The 15,925-nt window shown below is 30.0% G+C and overlaps 1 protein-coding gene across 5 annotated transcripts in view; it reads right to left on the reverse strand.

Annotated features, from left to right (window-relative positions):
* LOC116776930 (lethal(2) giant larvae protein) overlaps positions 1-10,906 on the reverse strand; it is a 30,545-nt gene extending 19,639 nt beyond the window's left edge. For 4 of the 5 annotated variants that reach the window (XM_061521168.1, XM_061521167.1, XM_061521164.1 and 1 more), the window contains exons 1-2: positions 10,405-10,563; positions 10,246-10,338 (exon numbers count right to left, since the gene is read on the reverse strand). In XM_061521168.1, coding sequence (XP_061377152.1) covers positions 10,246-10,338; positions 10,405-10,407 — 96 coding nt within the window. In that variant the 5' untranslated portion in view covers positions 10,408-10,563. Of the gene's footprint in view, positions 1-10,245; positions 10,339-10,404; positions 10,564-10,752 lie in introns of those variants that run through there. The other variant, XM_061521165.1, reaches the window with a different exon arrangement.
* Positions 10,907-15,925: the final 5,019 nt, after the last annotated feature.

Below are 15,925 nucleotides of genomic sequence, written 5' to 3' on the forward strand. Positions count from 1 at the left end.
GTGGAGCGCCATTCGAACTAATTTTTAAAACCCAAGAGAGATGTGAGACAATTTGCTTATAATATAAGCAGATAACAAAAGCTAAGTTATTATTACTGTATAGTTATAGTTTTCATTAATCGATTATTATTCCATCGTGTTCAACAAATATCATTTCCCTGTCAAAATTTGCGTAAAATGTCTGTTAGATATAGTCATCATTTATTTATAAATGTACTGATAAAGTTATTTAAAACAATGATTATCTTTTGACAGCAAAATATTATTATTTTTTCAAAAAAATATTATTCAACATCAAAGCGATTGAGTAATTTAGTATTAAAAATACATTATTGCCAATCTGGAATTAAAAAAAGAAAGCAAATTTATGTGTATTACTATAAATTATTGTAGTATAGTGACAAAAGAGTTTTTACTTTGATGTGGTGACAGAGGCATCACTTAGATTCAAATAACACAATACAAAATACACAAACAAAGAATGGTATTCGTAAATCTCAGCAGCGTCTTATCAAGTATAAGAAGCTCGAAAAAGTACGGTTAATACAAGGCAGAATTGCCTGAGGAACAGAAAACCTTTGCAAATCACAAAACCCATCTCACGTTTAGAAGAAATACCGCAGAGAACAAGCAAATTGGTCAAGGCTGTTGCATCGCTGGGAAACAAGTTTAAAACAATCAAAACTCTACTAAGACCTATCTGCACTGTACATACATTCAAATATTAAGCTATAAACGCATTATCTTTGACATACATTGTATAATTTTCCCGTATAGTCATTCTTTATATGCAATGTTATAGTGTAAACACGACCTTATGACATCATAATTATATAATACATTGTCTATTGTATGAGGTGAAAGTAAAAATCAATTCTCTCATGCGATCTGATTATGCAACATAAGGAAATATGGTTAGTTCTAGTAACAGAAGACGAAACTGGATACGTTTAAGAATAGATCGATGCGACTTACTTTATATGGAACAATATATTGAGCGCTTTATTATTAATTTTATTAGCTTATAATGAATTTTATATCAGTTACGATTTGGTGCAAGTGCTTTAAAAGGCACCAGTAAACACTATTTTACTGTCTTGTTGTAAAAGTTAGAATAACTTAGTGGCTATAACAGAATACATAGCAATTATATTAATGCACATTTTTTCATTATTAAACTCAATGACATTACAATATTTTTAGTGATAATTGTTTTTAAGCATGAATGTTTGAAATTTTCTGTATCTTGATCACCGCTTCGATAGTCTTTTTAAGATCCGAGCAGTTATAAAATGTGACAATATTAAGTTAATGCAAATATGTAGACTTATTAGGGTTGTACATAACTCTAAATGAGAGTTAATAAGAACTCAAAGTCTTTCAACTTATAAATTATATATGTATAGTAAAAAATATATTATATATCGGCATCTAAGCGACGCAGACTTTATCTTGATGCATACCTGAGCGTCCTGAACTACACGAACTGCTTGACGGTAAAATATTTTTTAAAGCAATCAAAGTTATATATATATTATTAAATGTTCCGAATCAAGTTTTAGAAAACTTAATTTATGTCTGTTATAAGTAAAAATAATAGTCAAAATGAAACCTCTTTTTTTTACCTTTGTTTTATAATAAGTCGTTTTAAAACGTGGCATTTTTTTAGTCAGAGCGATAGATAATATTTAACAAATTCCTTTTAGGGAAGGTCAAGTTCGTACATTTCCTAATAATAAATTTAGGTGCAGTGACTACCCTACAAATATTCGAAGGAACGTATGATGTTACTAGAACTGATAATGTTATCGGAATAATCGATAATATGCAACAACATACACTAAATTTATATATGTACATATAAACCTAGTATACACTAGGGTAAACCTTCACAATTTTATAAGATATGGATATAATATGTCTATCAAACCACCCAATGGTAAGTGTAGATGTATCCTTAAACGGTGAGCACACTATCTCAGTATGTACAATAATATGAATTTTGTTGTAGTAATTTCTATTCTATATTAAAGATACCTTGCTTTTGTTACAAAACTTATATTACATTCTACATAATATAACAACTACAACTTTATTATTGTAAAAGGTTTGCACATTATCTGACTGCTCGGTTACCATTCAATGTTTGCACCGTAAAGTAGTTACGACCCCATGATATTTACGATCTAAAGCCAATCTCGTAAACGTAAATGTAACATAAAAAACCTGTATCACACCCTAAATTTGTGGAACTGTTACGATTTTGTTTATATAAAAAAAACATAATTTCTAGTAACAGTGCAACAAGAAATAAAAGAGCAACACTTTAAAACGCACTGTATTAAGTCCGTTTAAATAACCTACATTCTATGCCTGACATGTAATTTTTTTTATAGAAAAACAATGAGTCAACTGTTGTTCGTACTAAGGATGTCCACATCTATTGATGAATATGATAGTACAGCCAACCTTCCACAGTACGGCTTCTAATTATCCTATGCAGGTATGAGATCTGTATGATATCAAACTATGGCTTCAATGTGAGCTTCGTTTTAGCTTATTTAATTTATATCCGCTGTATTGCCAGTTACCGATAGTTTTATGTTTAAGAAACAGATATGTTTATCTGTTTTAATATATTTAAAACATTCTGCCAACACTGCGGATCTCATTACGAGAGATTTACTTTGTTTATGACCATAATCTGTAAAGTAGCTTCTAGCATATAATAAAAAAAAAAATGTTCACCTTATAACATTTCTCCTCTCCTTCTTCGAAAACATTTTGTGAATTTCGAAAACGATTATGTATATTCAAATTAAGAGTAAATTTTTTTTAATGGCCACTTATAAAATATGCAGTTAAGGTTTTGGCCGACCTTCACAGAGGTTAGTGTACGGTTACAAAAGAACCCATCTATATAGAAAGGAATGTGTATACTTCCATTAATCATAAAGTAAAAAGTGTTTATAAAAAGTGACAGAACGTTCTGTTAGAGCGTATCAAAGTATTGTAAAGAACAAACTGACATAGTTTTGTTATTAAATTACTCTCAAGATTTATAATATATTTAGAAACGTGATTCGGCATTCATCCTGTGATCCTATGTATTGGATGTTCGATCACGTATAGGACATTTAATTAAAGTCAAAATACATAAATAAATTTACAGGAAAGTTTTAAGTATCGAAATATAATATAGAAAATTAATATGATATATAATTTGCAATTTGATATTTTCATACTTTTCGGTTGTAAAAAAATCCCTTAAAGTAATTGTTATCAATGTAGTTTAGCGACCTTACTAAATATTAGTGAAGGCAGATAAGCTGTTTCTTAAACGTGTCAGTACGCAAGTGAATGAACTTCTCCATATTTAAGGTTCATACTTACATACATTATTCTATTATTAAAAAACAATGAATTTATTTCAAGTTTATTAAAGATTAATTTGAAATAAAATCTGCAATGAAAACATAATTTTTTTAAGGATGTATAGTTTAGACGAATTGATATAAACAGGTCGAATATAACAAGCTAAGCGGACAGCTAATGCTATAAAATATAATGAAGTCAGAGTGAATGGTCTGAATTGGACAATTCGCACAAACAAGAGGAGCTCGCAACCAGTGGGCTGGATTAAATTAGGACGAACTAAAATAGGAAATTCCACCCTCAGCAATAGCCCGAATACATCATCATCATATAAATTGGTGATGCCAGGAGTAGGAAACCGTGGGAGATGGACCGCTCCCACAAATGACAGCCTAATGGAGGTTAAGATGTTTGGCCCCTGGTAATGAGCCGCACGCCTTGTTTGACGCAACTATTCCACAGACATTTAATGACTTGCCACAGACTACTTTATTTGTTGTTATACAAAGGATTTTTGAAGTTGTTATTGGTTTTATAGTGAAAATATAAACATAATAAGAGGCAATTCAAAAATTCTCTTAGCCATAACATTCAAAGCGTTTTTATTTTTATATGTTGATGTGAAAATATTCGTTGTTTTATTAATTAATCTAGATTTAATCTCAAAATAGGTGACGCCTGGTATTGAAAGAGTTGGTTCATACATATTATTAAAAAATCGGTAATAAACTATTCCAAGTAATAAATTCGAAGCGTACACATCAGTTTTTATTATATCTGTTTCTATTAAGAAATAATGAAAAATGGCATCTGTTCTGTATCGGCTGATACTAGAGTCGGATAGTATCATGATTGGTTTCATCATACGTGGGGCCATCGACTTTTATTATAGCTCATATCTAAAAAAAAAACTCTATGGAACACACGACAAGATAAAATTATTAAAAAAATAATAATGCACAGAATAAAACTAATCTTTTAATAGAGATACCCGCTAGAAACCTTTTTAATGAAGGAAATAGTTGTATATGTACATATACAGACAAAAAAAAATGTATTTCAAAGAACGTACACCTCTACATTTTATTGTTCAAAAAAAAAAAAATTACAAAGATTCGGATTTTTTTTTTTGATAGTTTAATTAATATAAAAGAAACTAAGATTAAACTAGCAGAGTGTTAAGGAATGCGGTCGAGTTAGTTGATAAAATAGTAACAAGCCTTCGAAGATAGCGTTAGTGAGATTGAAGTAATTGTATGTTGTTAAGATAAAAAGCCTGTGATTCATGTGTCATTAGATGTAAATTTTATGAATTAGTATACTATACAAAGAACTCTAAATCCTATGGGATTTTTAGGAAAAAAAAACCTACCAGTTTGTTATCTTAGCACTTAAGCAGGTAGACTATTTGTACCAAGTTAATAATTTTATTCAATTAATGACGTTAGTTCAAACGTTATCTATTCAGACCTTGCTTTAATACTTATACTTAAATATCGTCTAAATTTGCAAATCTGAATATGCCACCGTTTTACTGTTTTAATAGAAAGCACTAAAAGAATCGATAATAAAATTAAAATTTTAAATATTTTTTTTACATTTTTTCCTCATTATTTAATTAACCATCTTACTATAAACCTTAATACATAGAGTATAAGATAATTCCTGCGTATCTTCGGTAGTAAGAAACGTGTTTGATGGACCTGAATTATCATAACATAGCCTCATATTATAACTAACAGAAGCTACACTTAGAGAAAATAAAAATGTTTTTAAAACAATGCCCTCTCGTCATTATATTACGTGAAACGATTTAATGTTCTGCTTTGTAACAATTATTAACTTTTTATAGAATAGCAAACGAATATCGACAATTACAGGAAAATTACATAAGGTCGTCTAGAATTTTTTTAGAGCATTTTTACTTAACTAAGAATGTTTTAAAAAACGTACAAGAGCTCTACCCTCTATGATATATTTCGTGTATTTGGTGTTTAACTTGAATTAATCCATTTACCTATATAACCTGGGAATTGAAACTAATAAAAAAGGATTCAAACACTTATGTATACTGAACATAATATATATATATTTATACTAGGGACCAACCCCGGCTTCGCACGGGCTCTTTACAAAAAATATAAAATAGCCTATTTAATTTTGAGAATTATTACGTACTGAGAATTATTAATGTTACTTATGATAACTTTCCAATGGTATGCCCGATTTAAATGATTTAAAAAGTAATTTACAGATATTGATGTACGCTGGAAAAAAAAAATTGTTTTGATATGACTTCGTACCGTATTTATGTAAATAGCTTTCAAATAAACGCTTTAGGAATGCCTATTTTTAAAAGTTGTAAAATGGATATAGTATGTTATCCTTAAGGTTAGGACATGCACCGCGGACTTTTCTGTAGACCTATATAAGATACACAATTCTGTCATATATTGTTTTGTTATATCACAAAGTCTTTAGGCAGCGTTTTCGTTAAAAGCTCTCAGACGGCTCATGTTTTCCTGACATCTTTAACAAATATAGTTAATGTACACACAAATACGAAAACTTAACAAATTATATACAAAAACTTTCCCCGAGAATCACGCTATAGAGTGGTGATAACTGTTTGATAATCGGTGCAGTAGTTTTTCGGTTTATCGAGAACAGACAGACGCGGCGAGGGACTTTGTTTTATAGTACGTATTGATATATATAATTTAATGTAATTGATGAAGTATAATTTTTATATTACATAATTTATTTTCGAGTAATAAAAAAAAAATTCACCATAATAAAGATGATCATTTCCAAAGACGAAACATTTCCTACTTTTGTTTATATATTTATATTTTTATAATAAAATGCCATTGCATAAAATATAACTCCATCGTTAAGAGGAAAATGATTTTTGAAGTGTAAAAAAATGTTTAAATATAGCAGCGTGTTTTAAACTTATTGTGAAGGCTGTTTTGCATGTTGTATGTATGAATGTCTTGTTATATGATTACTCTAATACTACAATAAAAATATATATATTTTTAATGGAAGCATCTAGCGATTAATAATGTTAATCAATAATGGATATAGTAACTAAATCTATTGGCTTCAAGTTAACACACATTTAGGAATTTTTTTAGGAAACGGAAATGGATTATTAGAGGCATTAATTCCAGATTCATATTTGCTGTGGTTCTTGGTAAATCTATCACATAGCGAAGAAAAAAGAAGATCTATATTGTTAAACAAAATTGGATATTAAAATGTTGAAGAAATCGATTAAATAGATTTAGACAATTTAAATTAAACGAATACTACTTACAAGGAGAATAAATATATTTTTAAAATTATAAATAAATGTCTTAATTCGAGATTAAAATAAATATCTGTACCTAAAATTAAGTACATCGTAAGCTTACGAATTGTCAACAGCACGGGCGGGGTCGGGTGTGGCGATTAATAGTCTTAATGATAACAATGCGATAAATTTTAACTACACTTTTTCTTTGTAACGGGCTGTACAAATATATAATATTATAGATTATTTGTTAAAAAATATTAATCTATATAATTTGTTCCTTTGGTTCACTTGTTTGGTTGAAGGCTTTAATCTGATGAACGAACAGTGGTATTTGAATTTATTTTTCGGCGTGTAGCTCATTCGTATTGCAAAGCTATGATTTGCGTAGCGTACAGCAGCGAAGTTTCAATAAAAATAATAGAAAAAAATTAACTAATCCCTTTATAAAAATGTAGACTCGAACGAAACTGTCGAACAAAGGATAGTTTAATATAAAACCAAACATTTAAAAACACCTAAAAATTATCAGACTCTGAATCGATTGACTGATATGATATCGTTATCAGCGGCGACCGATAAGCTATGTACCGAACACTTCAAAATCGATTCAATTTATACAATGTTTGGACAAAATTCATTGCATATTATGAATTAAAATACTCAGGTTATTCCGTGTGTGATAAGTATGGCCATTTCTCACTGCTCCAAGGACTGCACAGCGTCAAACAGTTCACACTTTTTATGAAGTACATATCATTAAAATCTTGGTCACGTCCGAGACTCGAACCCAAGAACCGTAGATACAATGACAAACCTTTGAAACCTTGCAATACGTTTGCTGGGATTAAAGTGTATGGAATATTTAATATTCAATGCAAGTATAATTTTACTAGAAATTCTGTTTCGCACGCGTGATAATAAAATCGAAGATGAAGGACAGATATGGTCTTTGTTGAATGGTTTTGTATGTACATATGCAATACATTTATTATATGAAATCAATCAATATTATACGAAAGATTAACCGCCTTCATATAACTATAATAATAATCTCTTTCTCACTCTATTAAACACTAGCAAGATCTATTTAGGTTTGAAGGTGATTTTGATATAAACACGGATTCAGTTCAGAAACTTTAGAATCGTAATTGTGTATTTGAATTGCAAAAAAAAAACGCTTTAATTTTTTTTTTCTCTAAATGTGCGCTCGGCACCTAGACAGTCTTGTAGGAATATTTTTTAAATGATTTGTTTTTAATACTACCAATATACATATATAATATAATTTTAACTCTATCACAAAAAAAAAATGAGAATTTTATTTGCATGAGTCTAGAATGGAAACCGCAGTTCAATATTTCCGATCTTGGTTCAATATCATCAGAATGCTTAGCACAAGTTCCTGTTTTCTGATTCAATAACCTTTCTTGAGAATATGAAAAACTGTAAACGCTCCGTATGTAGTGCGACGAAAGAGAAATTTTCTTAAGCGAATGTAAAAATGCTAATTTAAAATGATTCATCGAAACATCTTTGAATAGTGCTTCAAATAAGAATTTTCATTCATAAATGCACTGAGACTAAATATAAAAAAATACCACAGATATTTATTATATCTGAAACATGAAATAGCGATTGAAGAGCTGAAGTTACTTTATTTATAAAGGCTTCTCATAGTTTCGATTCATCCACTTGTAGTTCGTTAAATTATTGACAAATTGAAGCTGTGGCGACCTTGCTTGCAATCTATATGGATCGGTGGCATCACGCTCAGACGCGTCCCGTGGGCGAGCCAGAGATATTCTTATAAAAAAACCAATTGAAAATTATCTGGAGATGCTAAATAAGACGCAAATGCTACATAACATAAATTGTTCCGACTTCCATATGCTTGTGATTGAAAGGAAATTCTCTTTAACAATATGTATAGGACTAAATGATTTGTGAATGTCATTTGCTCTAGCATACATATACATATAATTAAGGTTTTTAAAATTTTAATTATGTAGCAAGAAAATTGTTTTTTTTTTTCCTTTACTTGTAAATACTTGTTTGTTTATACTGCCATAAGCCACAGATTATTTAGGAATCAATTGCAATTTTAAATTTATGCATAGATTATGCTGAGCTTTGTAAGATTAAGTTGATAAAATGATGAAATACTTGCTTTTGTTACACTATGTGACTGTGACATATATGGAGGACAATCCAATTAAAAATAATCAAAGTAATGCATAATAAAAAACAGTCAAATTTTTTTTTGGAGAAAGAAGAAAAGAATTATTCTAGAATACAGAAATGACATTGATTCAAATTCAATTATCTAAAAAAAAATGGTCTTCTTTTGATCAGAAAGTACTTATTTTCAGTATATATTTTTAAATTATTTGGATAAATAGATTTCGTCTTTCATTCAAGAAATGTGTCAGACAAATATTTTTAAGTGCAAAATCTGGCAATGTGTGGTGAAATCAAAATAATCTTAAAATAAAAGGTAAATATATAAAGTTATCAATATATTTCAGAGTATAAATAATACAGAGTATAAATAATGTTATGTCTTTCACTAATTTCATCCATTTATTCAGACATATAATGATTTAGTTATAAACAAAACTATTTAGAGTTTTAAATATTGTTTACTTGTTTATTTTTTAAAATACAAACTTTGCTGGCTTACATAATACTACCTAATGTCCAATGATCGCTTCATATTGGACCTTATATATAATGGCTTTAGATAATAATCCTACAATTCTGGTTATATCGAGACATATATATAAACAAGACAGATTTTTGTAGAAACTGCATAGATTAGTTACATTAAGTCGAACAAATTATTAAAAGCTAGGGCTAGTTAACCAATACTTGCAAACACTCTATGACCATGATCCAATTTTTAAGAAATAATAAACCGGTACTGAAAAGCAACCAATCTAATCTCAAAGTAAATACACAGGGCTCGACATGATAAGATAGCGGTCAGCTATCCAGGTTAATTATTTTAATAAACTAAAATATTATTCTACATTATATATAAATATACATAGTTATCAATTTATGTCCAGTCAATAATTTTGATAATATATAATTCCATTTTTAAAATCAATAATCATGAAACAAAAAAAAAAAACAATGAATACATGAGTATAATGTTACTACAGCCCTAATATATAAATATATGGCTGTAATATTAAGCATTAATAATTAAAATGTACTTTACATTAATCAATAATAGATTATATGCCTTGTATGTAATCTATTACTGAACGATAGAGAACATTAAGTATCGTAGTCGTCTTATTTTGAAATGAATGAACAATGAGCTGAATATAGCAATGTTTATTATTAATATATAAAATTATATTCATGTGCTACTTTAAATTACAGAAATTGATACCATTTTCATATGCTAAATGCACAATATGTGTACAAGTATGTAACTTGCATAATAATTGCATTTATCTAGTATTTGTTGATTATGAACTATACTGAGTGTTTATAAAAAGTAATGAGTGTAATAATCTTGCTGTTTGTTATTATAAAATATTAACAACATCATCACTTACCTTACGGAAGGCGAATAGTTCATTTTGCAGTTTCTGTCTCTCTGCAGAGGGCTGCTGGCCCTTCCCTCGTATAAACTTTAGCATTCTGCCGGCCTGCAACAAAATAATCACTTAGCGCACTTCACACACCACGAAACAAGGGAAGAGACGCAATCCTACCATTTTATCATATTATTTGAATAGACACTAGCGCACAAACCGGCACCGGAAAGCCGACTGACTGAGTAGCTACGACCAAACCCTAACAGCGTTGTCACCGTCTATCCCAGCAACGAGACATATGCATTATTCATAGAAATCACTTGATAAGAATCTTAAAGATAACAGCCAGTTATAGAGAGCTAGTCATTAAACATATTATTCAAATTTATCTACATGCACAATATAGATCGTTGTAAGGATTCAAGACAACGCCTGTCAAACAGGTTAAGGGGACAACTAAATACTATGTGTCGAAATTTCGAAGAAATATTCTATAAAAAGACAGTTGCACTGCATTAAACGTACCTGAAGACGACAGTTTGATATTTTTTAGTTATAAAATCCAAAATTAGAGAAATGTCAGACAACTCACAACGGCGTCAGATATACATACAAACACTACAATATACAGCCATAGTAATCATAGACGTACGCACACGAAAAGCACTCACACTACCTAAGTCATGACGTGCACTTTTACTGTGTTGCTATAATAAAAATTAAAGTATGACTTTTCTATAAAAGGTAAATATATTCAATATTATATTTTTATTATTTAAAATGGAAAAATAATTTTATTATTTAACTTTTGTATACAGTTCATACTACTACAGTTCATCATACAGTTAATCTTTAATAAAATAAGTGTCAGAGTGGCAATTTCCATATGCATTGGACTTTAGTAGGAATCCAAGGATAAAAAAAAAAGTATATATATGGCGGGAATGTTTAAAAATGAGACATTATCTTACAACAGCTTTACATTAAAATAGTATTCATCTTTCAATCTTATTTAAAGAAATAATTTCTTCCTTTTTAATTAATTCATAGCTTGAAGTTATTTTCACATGAATGGATTTTATTTGAATCCGAAAAGAATGCTTTTGTTTAATTTATTTCTGAAAGAGTAAGAAAATAATTAGTTTGATTTTGTAGCTTTATCGTTGAAACGGCAAATAATAATAATTATAACAATAATTTCTTATATCAATAAATGTTTGTTCATATTACTAATTGTCGGCAGTATTAATAAATTGTCGTGACTTTTAAAAGGTGTATGTCGCCTGTATTTTTTTTCAGTCTCAAAAGCCTTTGGTCATCTCATTTTTATCATTAGTCTGCCCCTCGGCCCTCCCGCATAATAATTACGCTGTCCTATTTACTGTCCACATTCAATAGAAATCCTAAAATTTTTATATTATATATTTTAACATTAAATTAATAAAAACACATTATAAGAAACATTTTATAAGCAATTCAATTAACTATTTGTAAAGATACGGACTGAAGTCTAACTGGGTGATATAAATATCTCTCCCGGAAGGTTGCCATGGTAACATCGATTGACGCTCGGTGCTTGCATCGTGAACATCAAGCTAATAAACTGTCTGCGGCGAAGGTGAAAAGAACCTCGGTTTATCGAAAACTTGAAACCCTATGTAATAAATTGGAAAATTAATATATTTTTTTGGGAAAACATAGCAATTTTATTACGTATTTATAAATAAAAACGTATTTCGTATTAACAGATTTCGTAGCTTCTAATATAATAATAAGTCGATGTTGTCATTCAGTGATTTTGGACGAAAAATTTAGATTAAGATTTGTTCAGAGTTCTCTTGACTCGAGGACTGAAATTAAATTCCACCCCTGTTATACTTGAGGTGGAATTATTTTGAAAAATTGTAACAGTTCATATGTTGAAAATCTTACCGTTATATTATTTATACTTATATTAAGAGGGGTTTGTGTATGAAGTGGCTTTTTATAAGAATTTTTGTGAGGCTCTGTTCTTCTTATAAATATTCTAAATTATAGACGATAATGGAAACAAGCTATTGGTTGGATAGAGATGCGATTTTCAAGAACAAATATTTGTCATATATAAGATTTCCTTTATCCATAGATTATAGTGTTGATTCTCACAAAAATATAGTCACTATGACTATCTATACCATTTGTAAATATTTTTAATTTTCTCACAGTCTAAAACTTTTTTTCTCAGAACCAAAGTATCTGAAGAAATTTAAGTTAAATACAGATTAGGTATTCTAATTTAGTATTTTTTAGTCAATTACATGTGAGTTTTCACAAAAAAAGTAATATGTACACAGAAATATTTACTTTCAAAAGATTGTAATTAAGTTTTATTCTATTATATTATTGAGTTATTGATGTTATATAGCTTGTCATTCAAATTAATTCGACACGCTTGATTCACATCTACATCAGGGCTATCATTGATCAATTGCGACCAACCGAGTCCTTGGGAAAAACTCCTAGTTATTAGGACCAGTAGTTATATTAATGATTAGATGTTCATTTTTCGAAAAGAAATTGTGTATTGTGAGAACAATATTGTATAATAGAATTTTTCATATGAACTAAAGAATACACATAAAAAAGAATGATTTTTTTTTAAATACTAATGTCATTTTAAATACACCTAAAAAAAAGGGTTGCACAAATATAACTTAAGCAAACGACTTCTTTGATAATTTATGAGATAATATTATTGGAAAAATTCATTGCCAGCCAATACCCATAATCTAATGAAATTTCTAACTACGACTTTTAGTAACTACGATTTTAATTATTAACTTAAAATTTTCGTATGGGAAACAACAACAAAGAAGTACCCTATAAAATATTTCCGAACATTATTCGATAATCTATTTAAGTAGCAAACACAACTTAATCGATTTTATTACATCGAACCAATACCTGTTATGATATAGTCAACCCCTACAACCTTCACCCTAATGGCTCACATAACTAATACCTCTAAGTCATTGTGACTCAGCAGCATATTTAAGTCGAATATTGTATTGCATTTGCGTTCAACAATTTACCCACAACCAGTAATATTATTCATCGCAAATTCAACGAAACATTTAGTATTACTACAACAAGTTTTACTAAAATCATCGACGTTATGGAATGTCAAATCAATAAGTTTTAAAATATATTCTCAACTGGACTTGATTGATATCCGTTGGAAATAAATTAAAAGATAGGTAGGTTTGTGTTTTTGGCAGAATGAGTTGGACTTATGTAATGTGGAGAAATAATTATAAAAAAAATGTACTTGTATTATGATTTAGCAAATTAGCTTGTATTTTTATTGTTAAGATTCTATGTCTTAGTTTTATTAAAGTTATTGTTGTGTGAATTTATTTAGGTTGGAAAATGTAAGGTTCGATTGAACTAATAATCTAAGTCACTGACTGATATAATTAGGTGACTTGCTACAAACATAAACACGTTTGAAGTCAGATAGATAGTATACCGTAGTAATTAATAATATTCTCTTTCAACCTCTAGGTATATTATGAGTCGGTCTTCCAAAGATTGAGTCCTCTTACTTGATAAGTGTATTTAAAGATCAATATCGAAGTAAAACCACGTAAAAGATGTGAGCGACAAAACAATATTAATTCACTCGAAACAAATCGGAAAAGTGTATTTGCCCGAGAATTGGCTAAAGCATGAAGTACATTAAATATAAATTAACACTACAATTTGTAATGTCTAAAAAAATAATGTCGTGAAGTTTATGTTTGAAGTGTTGATATCATATACAACATCTTCATAAATCATAATGTTTTCCAGATCTGAATAGACAATAACTATAAATTAAAGCGATTCTCCAATTAATCGAGATTGGTTTATTCATATTATTTAATATTGTCTCGTAACAACTCAAAACTCATAATTCACTAAGGTCGTTAAATTAGAAGATCTGGGATTAGAATGTCTTATACAAACATTGACCCACTTACCCAGACCATCGTCCAACAGTACTTAATATGATTAAATATACATATTATTAAAAAGTCGTTATATTTTTCTCAATTACAAACAAAGTTAACGAGGACATAAGTAAGGACGTTATATATAAAGTTAATGTTGGTTCAAACTACCCTATCAACGAAGTGTACCTTACGATCGAATGCGATAAGAGTTACGGCTGGTTTGTAATCCTTTATCGGGTGTGGTTAGGGAAGATACGGCTCTAAATTTTATTTCAGTACTTTAATATATACATATACACTGCCGGTCAAAAGTTTGAGACCACTAATAAAGAACTTTTGTTATTAGTAAATATTTTCAAAACATTGGTGATAAAAAGTAATCTGCACACCTGCATATTCTATTGTTTATAAAGATCACCTAAAAGCTTATTCTTTTGTATTTAAGATAAGAAAAAGGCAATAAACAACCATTGTTTCCAAACCTCAATGTGAGCCCAGGAAGAGTCCGATGATAATTGCCTGTCAAAAAAATTATTACCTCGTTGCAGCAACTGACAATTATTTTATTTTACTTTAACTTACAATGCGATTGTTTTAAATTCTTAAAATATTTTAGAATTTTTATTTTAACCCCATATTTTCATGGTTATCTACGAATATCTGCAGGTAATCTGATTTCGTTGTTCCTACAGTGAAGACGTCTCTAAAATGGGTAAAGTTCGCGAAATTAGTATTGAAACGCGAGCTGCCATCGTTGTTCTCCATAAAGAAGGCAAATCTGAACGTGAGATTGCATCTCAACTCAAGTTATCGAAGACTTGTGTTCATCGCAGTATTGTGCGGTACAAAGAAACTGGCAGTAATCAAGGTCGTCCGCGCTCCGGAAGACCAAGAGCTACTACTTCTAGTGAAGACAAGTTTATTGTGGTAACCAGCAAGCGAAATAGACGCCTAACGGCCCCACAAATTCGTGTTGAAGTCAACAGGTCTCGGGAAAAACCTGTGTCAGTGTCAGTGTCAGTATCTACAGTGAAAAGACGGTTGCGAGACGCCAACTTGTTTGGTCGCGTTGCTGTTCGAAAACCTCTTCTAAAACCGCAGAATAAGAAAAAACGGATGCAATGGGCCCTAGCCCATCGAGACTGGACTTAAGAAGATTTCAAAAAAGTACTTTGGAGTGACGAATCTAAATTTGAAATATTCGGTTCAAAAAGAAGAATTTTCGTTCGACGTTCTGCCGAAGAAAAGATGATGCCACAGTGTGTAGTCCCGACTGTCAAGCATGGTGGCGGATCTGTTATGATCTGGGGTTGCTTCTCAGGCTATGGAACTGGAAATCTGGTGCAAATTAAAGGAATTATGAAAAAGGAGCAGTATAAAGAAATTTTGGAGAAAAATGCTATTCCCTCCGGGCTTAGGTTAATCGGCAAAGGATTTATTTTTCAACAAGACAATGATCCTAAGCATAGTTCAAAATTATGTAGGGGCTATTTAGACAATAAACAATCAGAAAAGGTGTTGAAAAATATGACATGGCCACCCCAAAGCCCCGATCTTAACCCTATAGAGCTTTTGTGGGAAGAGCTGGACCGAAACGTCCGGGAACAATGTCCTTCTTCACAGCAGGCCATGTGGAAAGCATTAGAAGAAAGCTGGAGTAATATCTCGCAAGAAACCATAATTAAATTAATTGCTCGCATGCCAAGGTTGGTTAAACAGGTCAT

Source organism: Danaus plexippus, chromosome 8 (assembly GCF_018135715.1).
Source record: "Danaus plexippus chromosome 8, MEX_DaPlex, whole genome shotgun sequence".
Classification (NCBI taxonomy): domain Eukaryota; kingdom Metazoa; phylum Arthropoda; class Insecta; order Lepidoptera; family Nymphalidae; genus Danaus; species Danaus plexippus.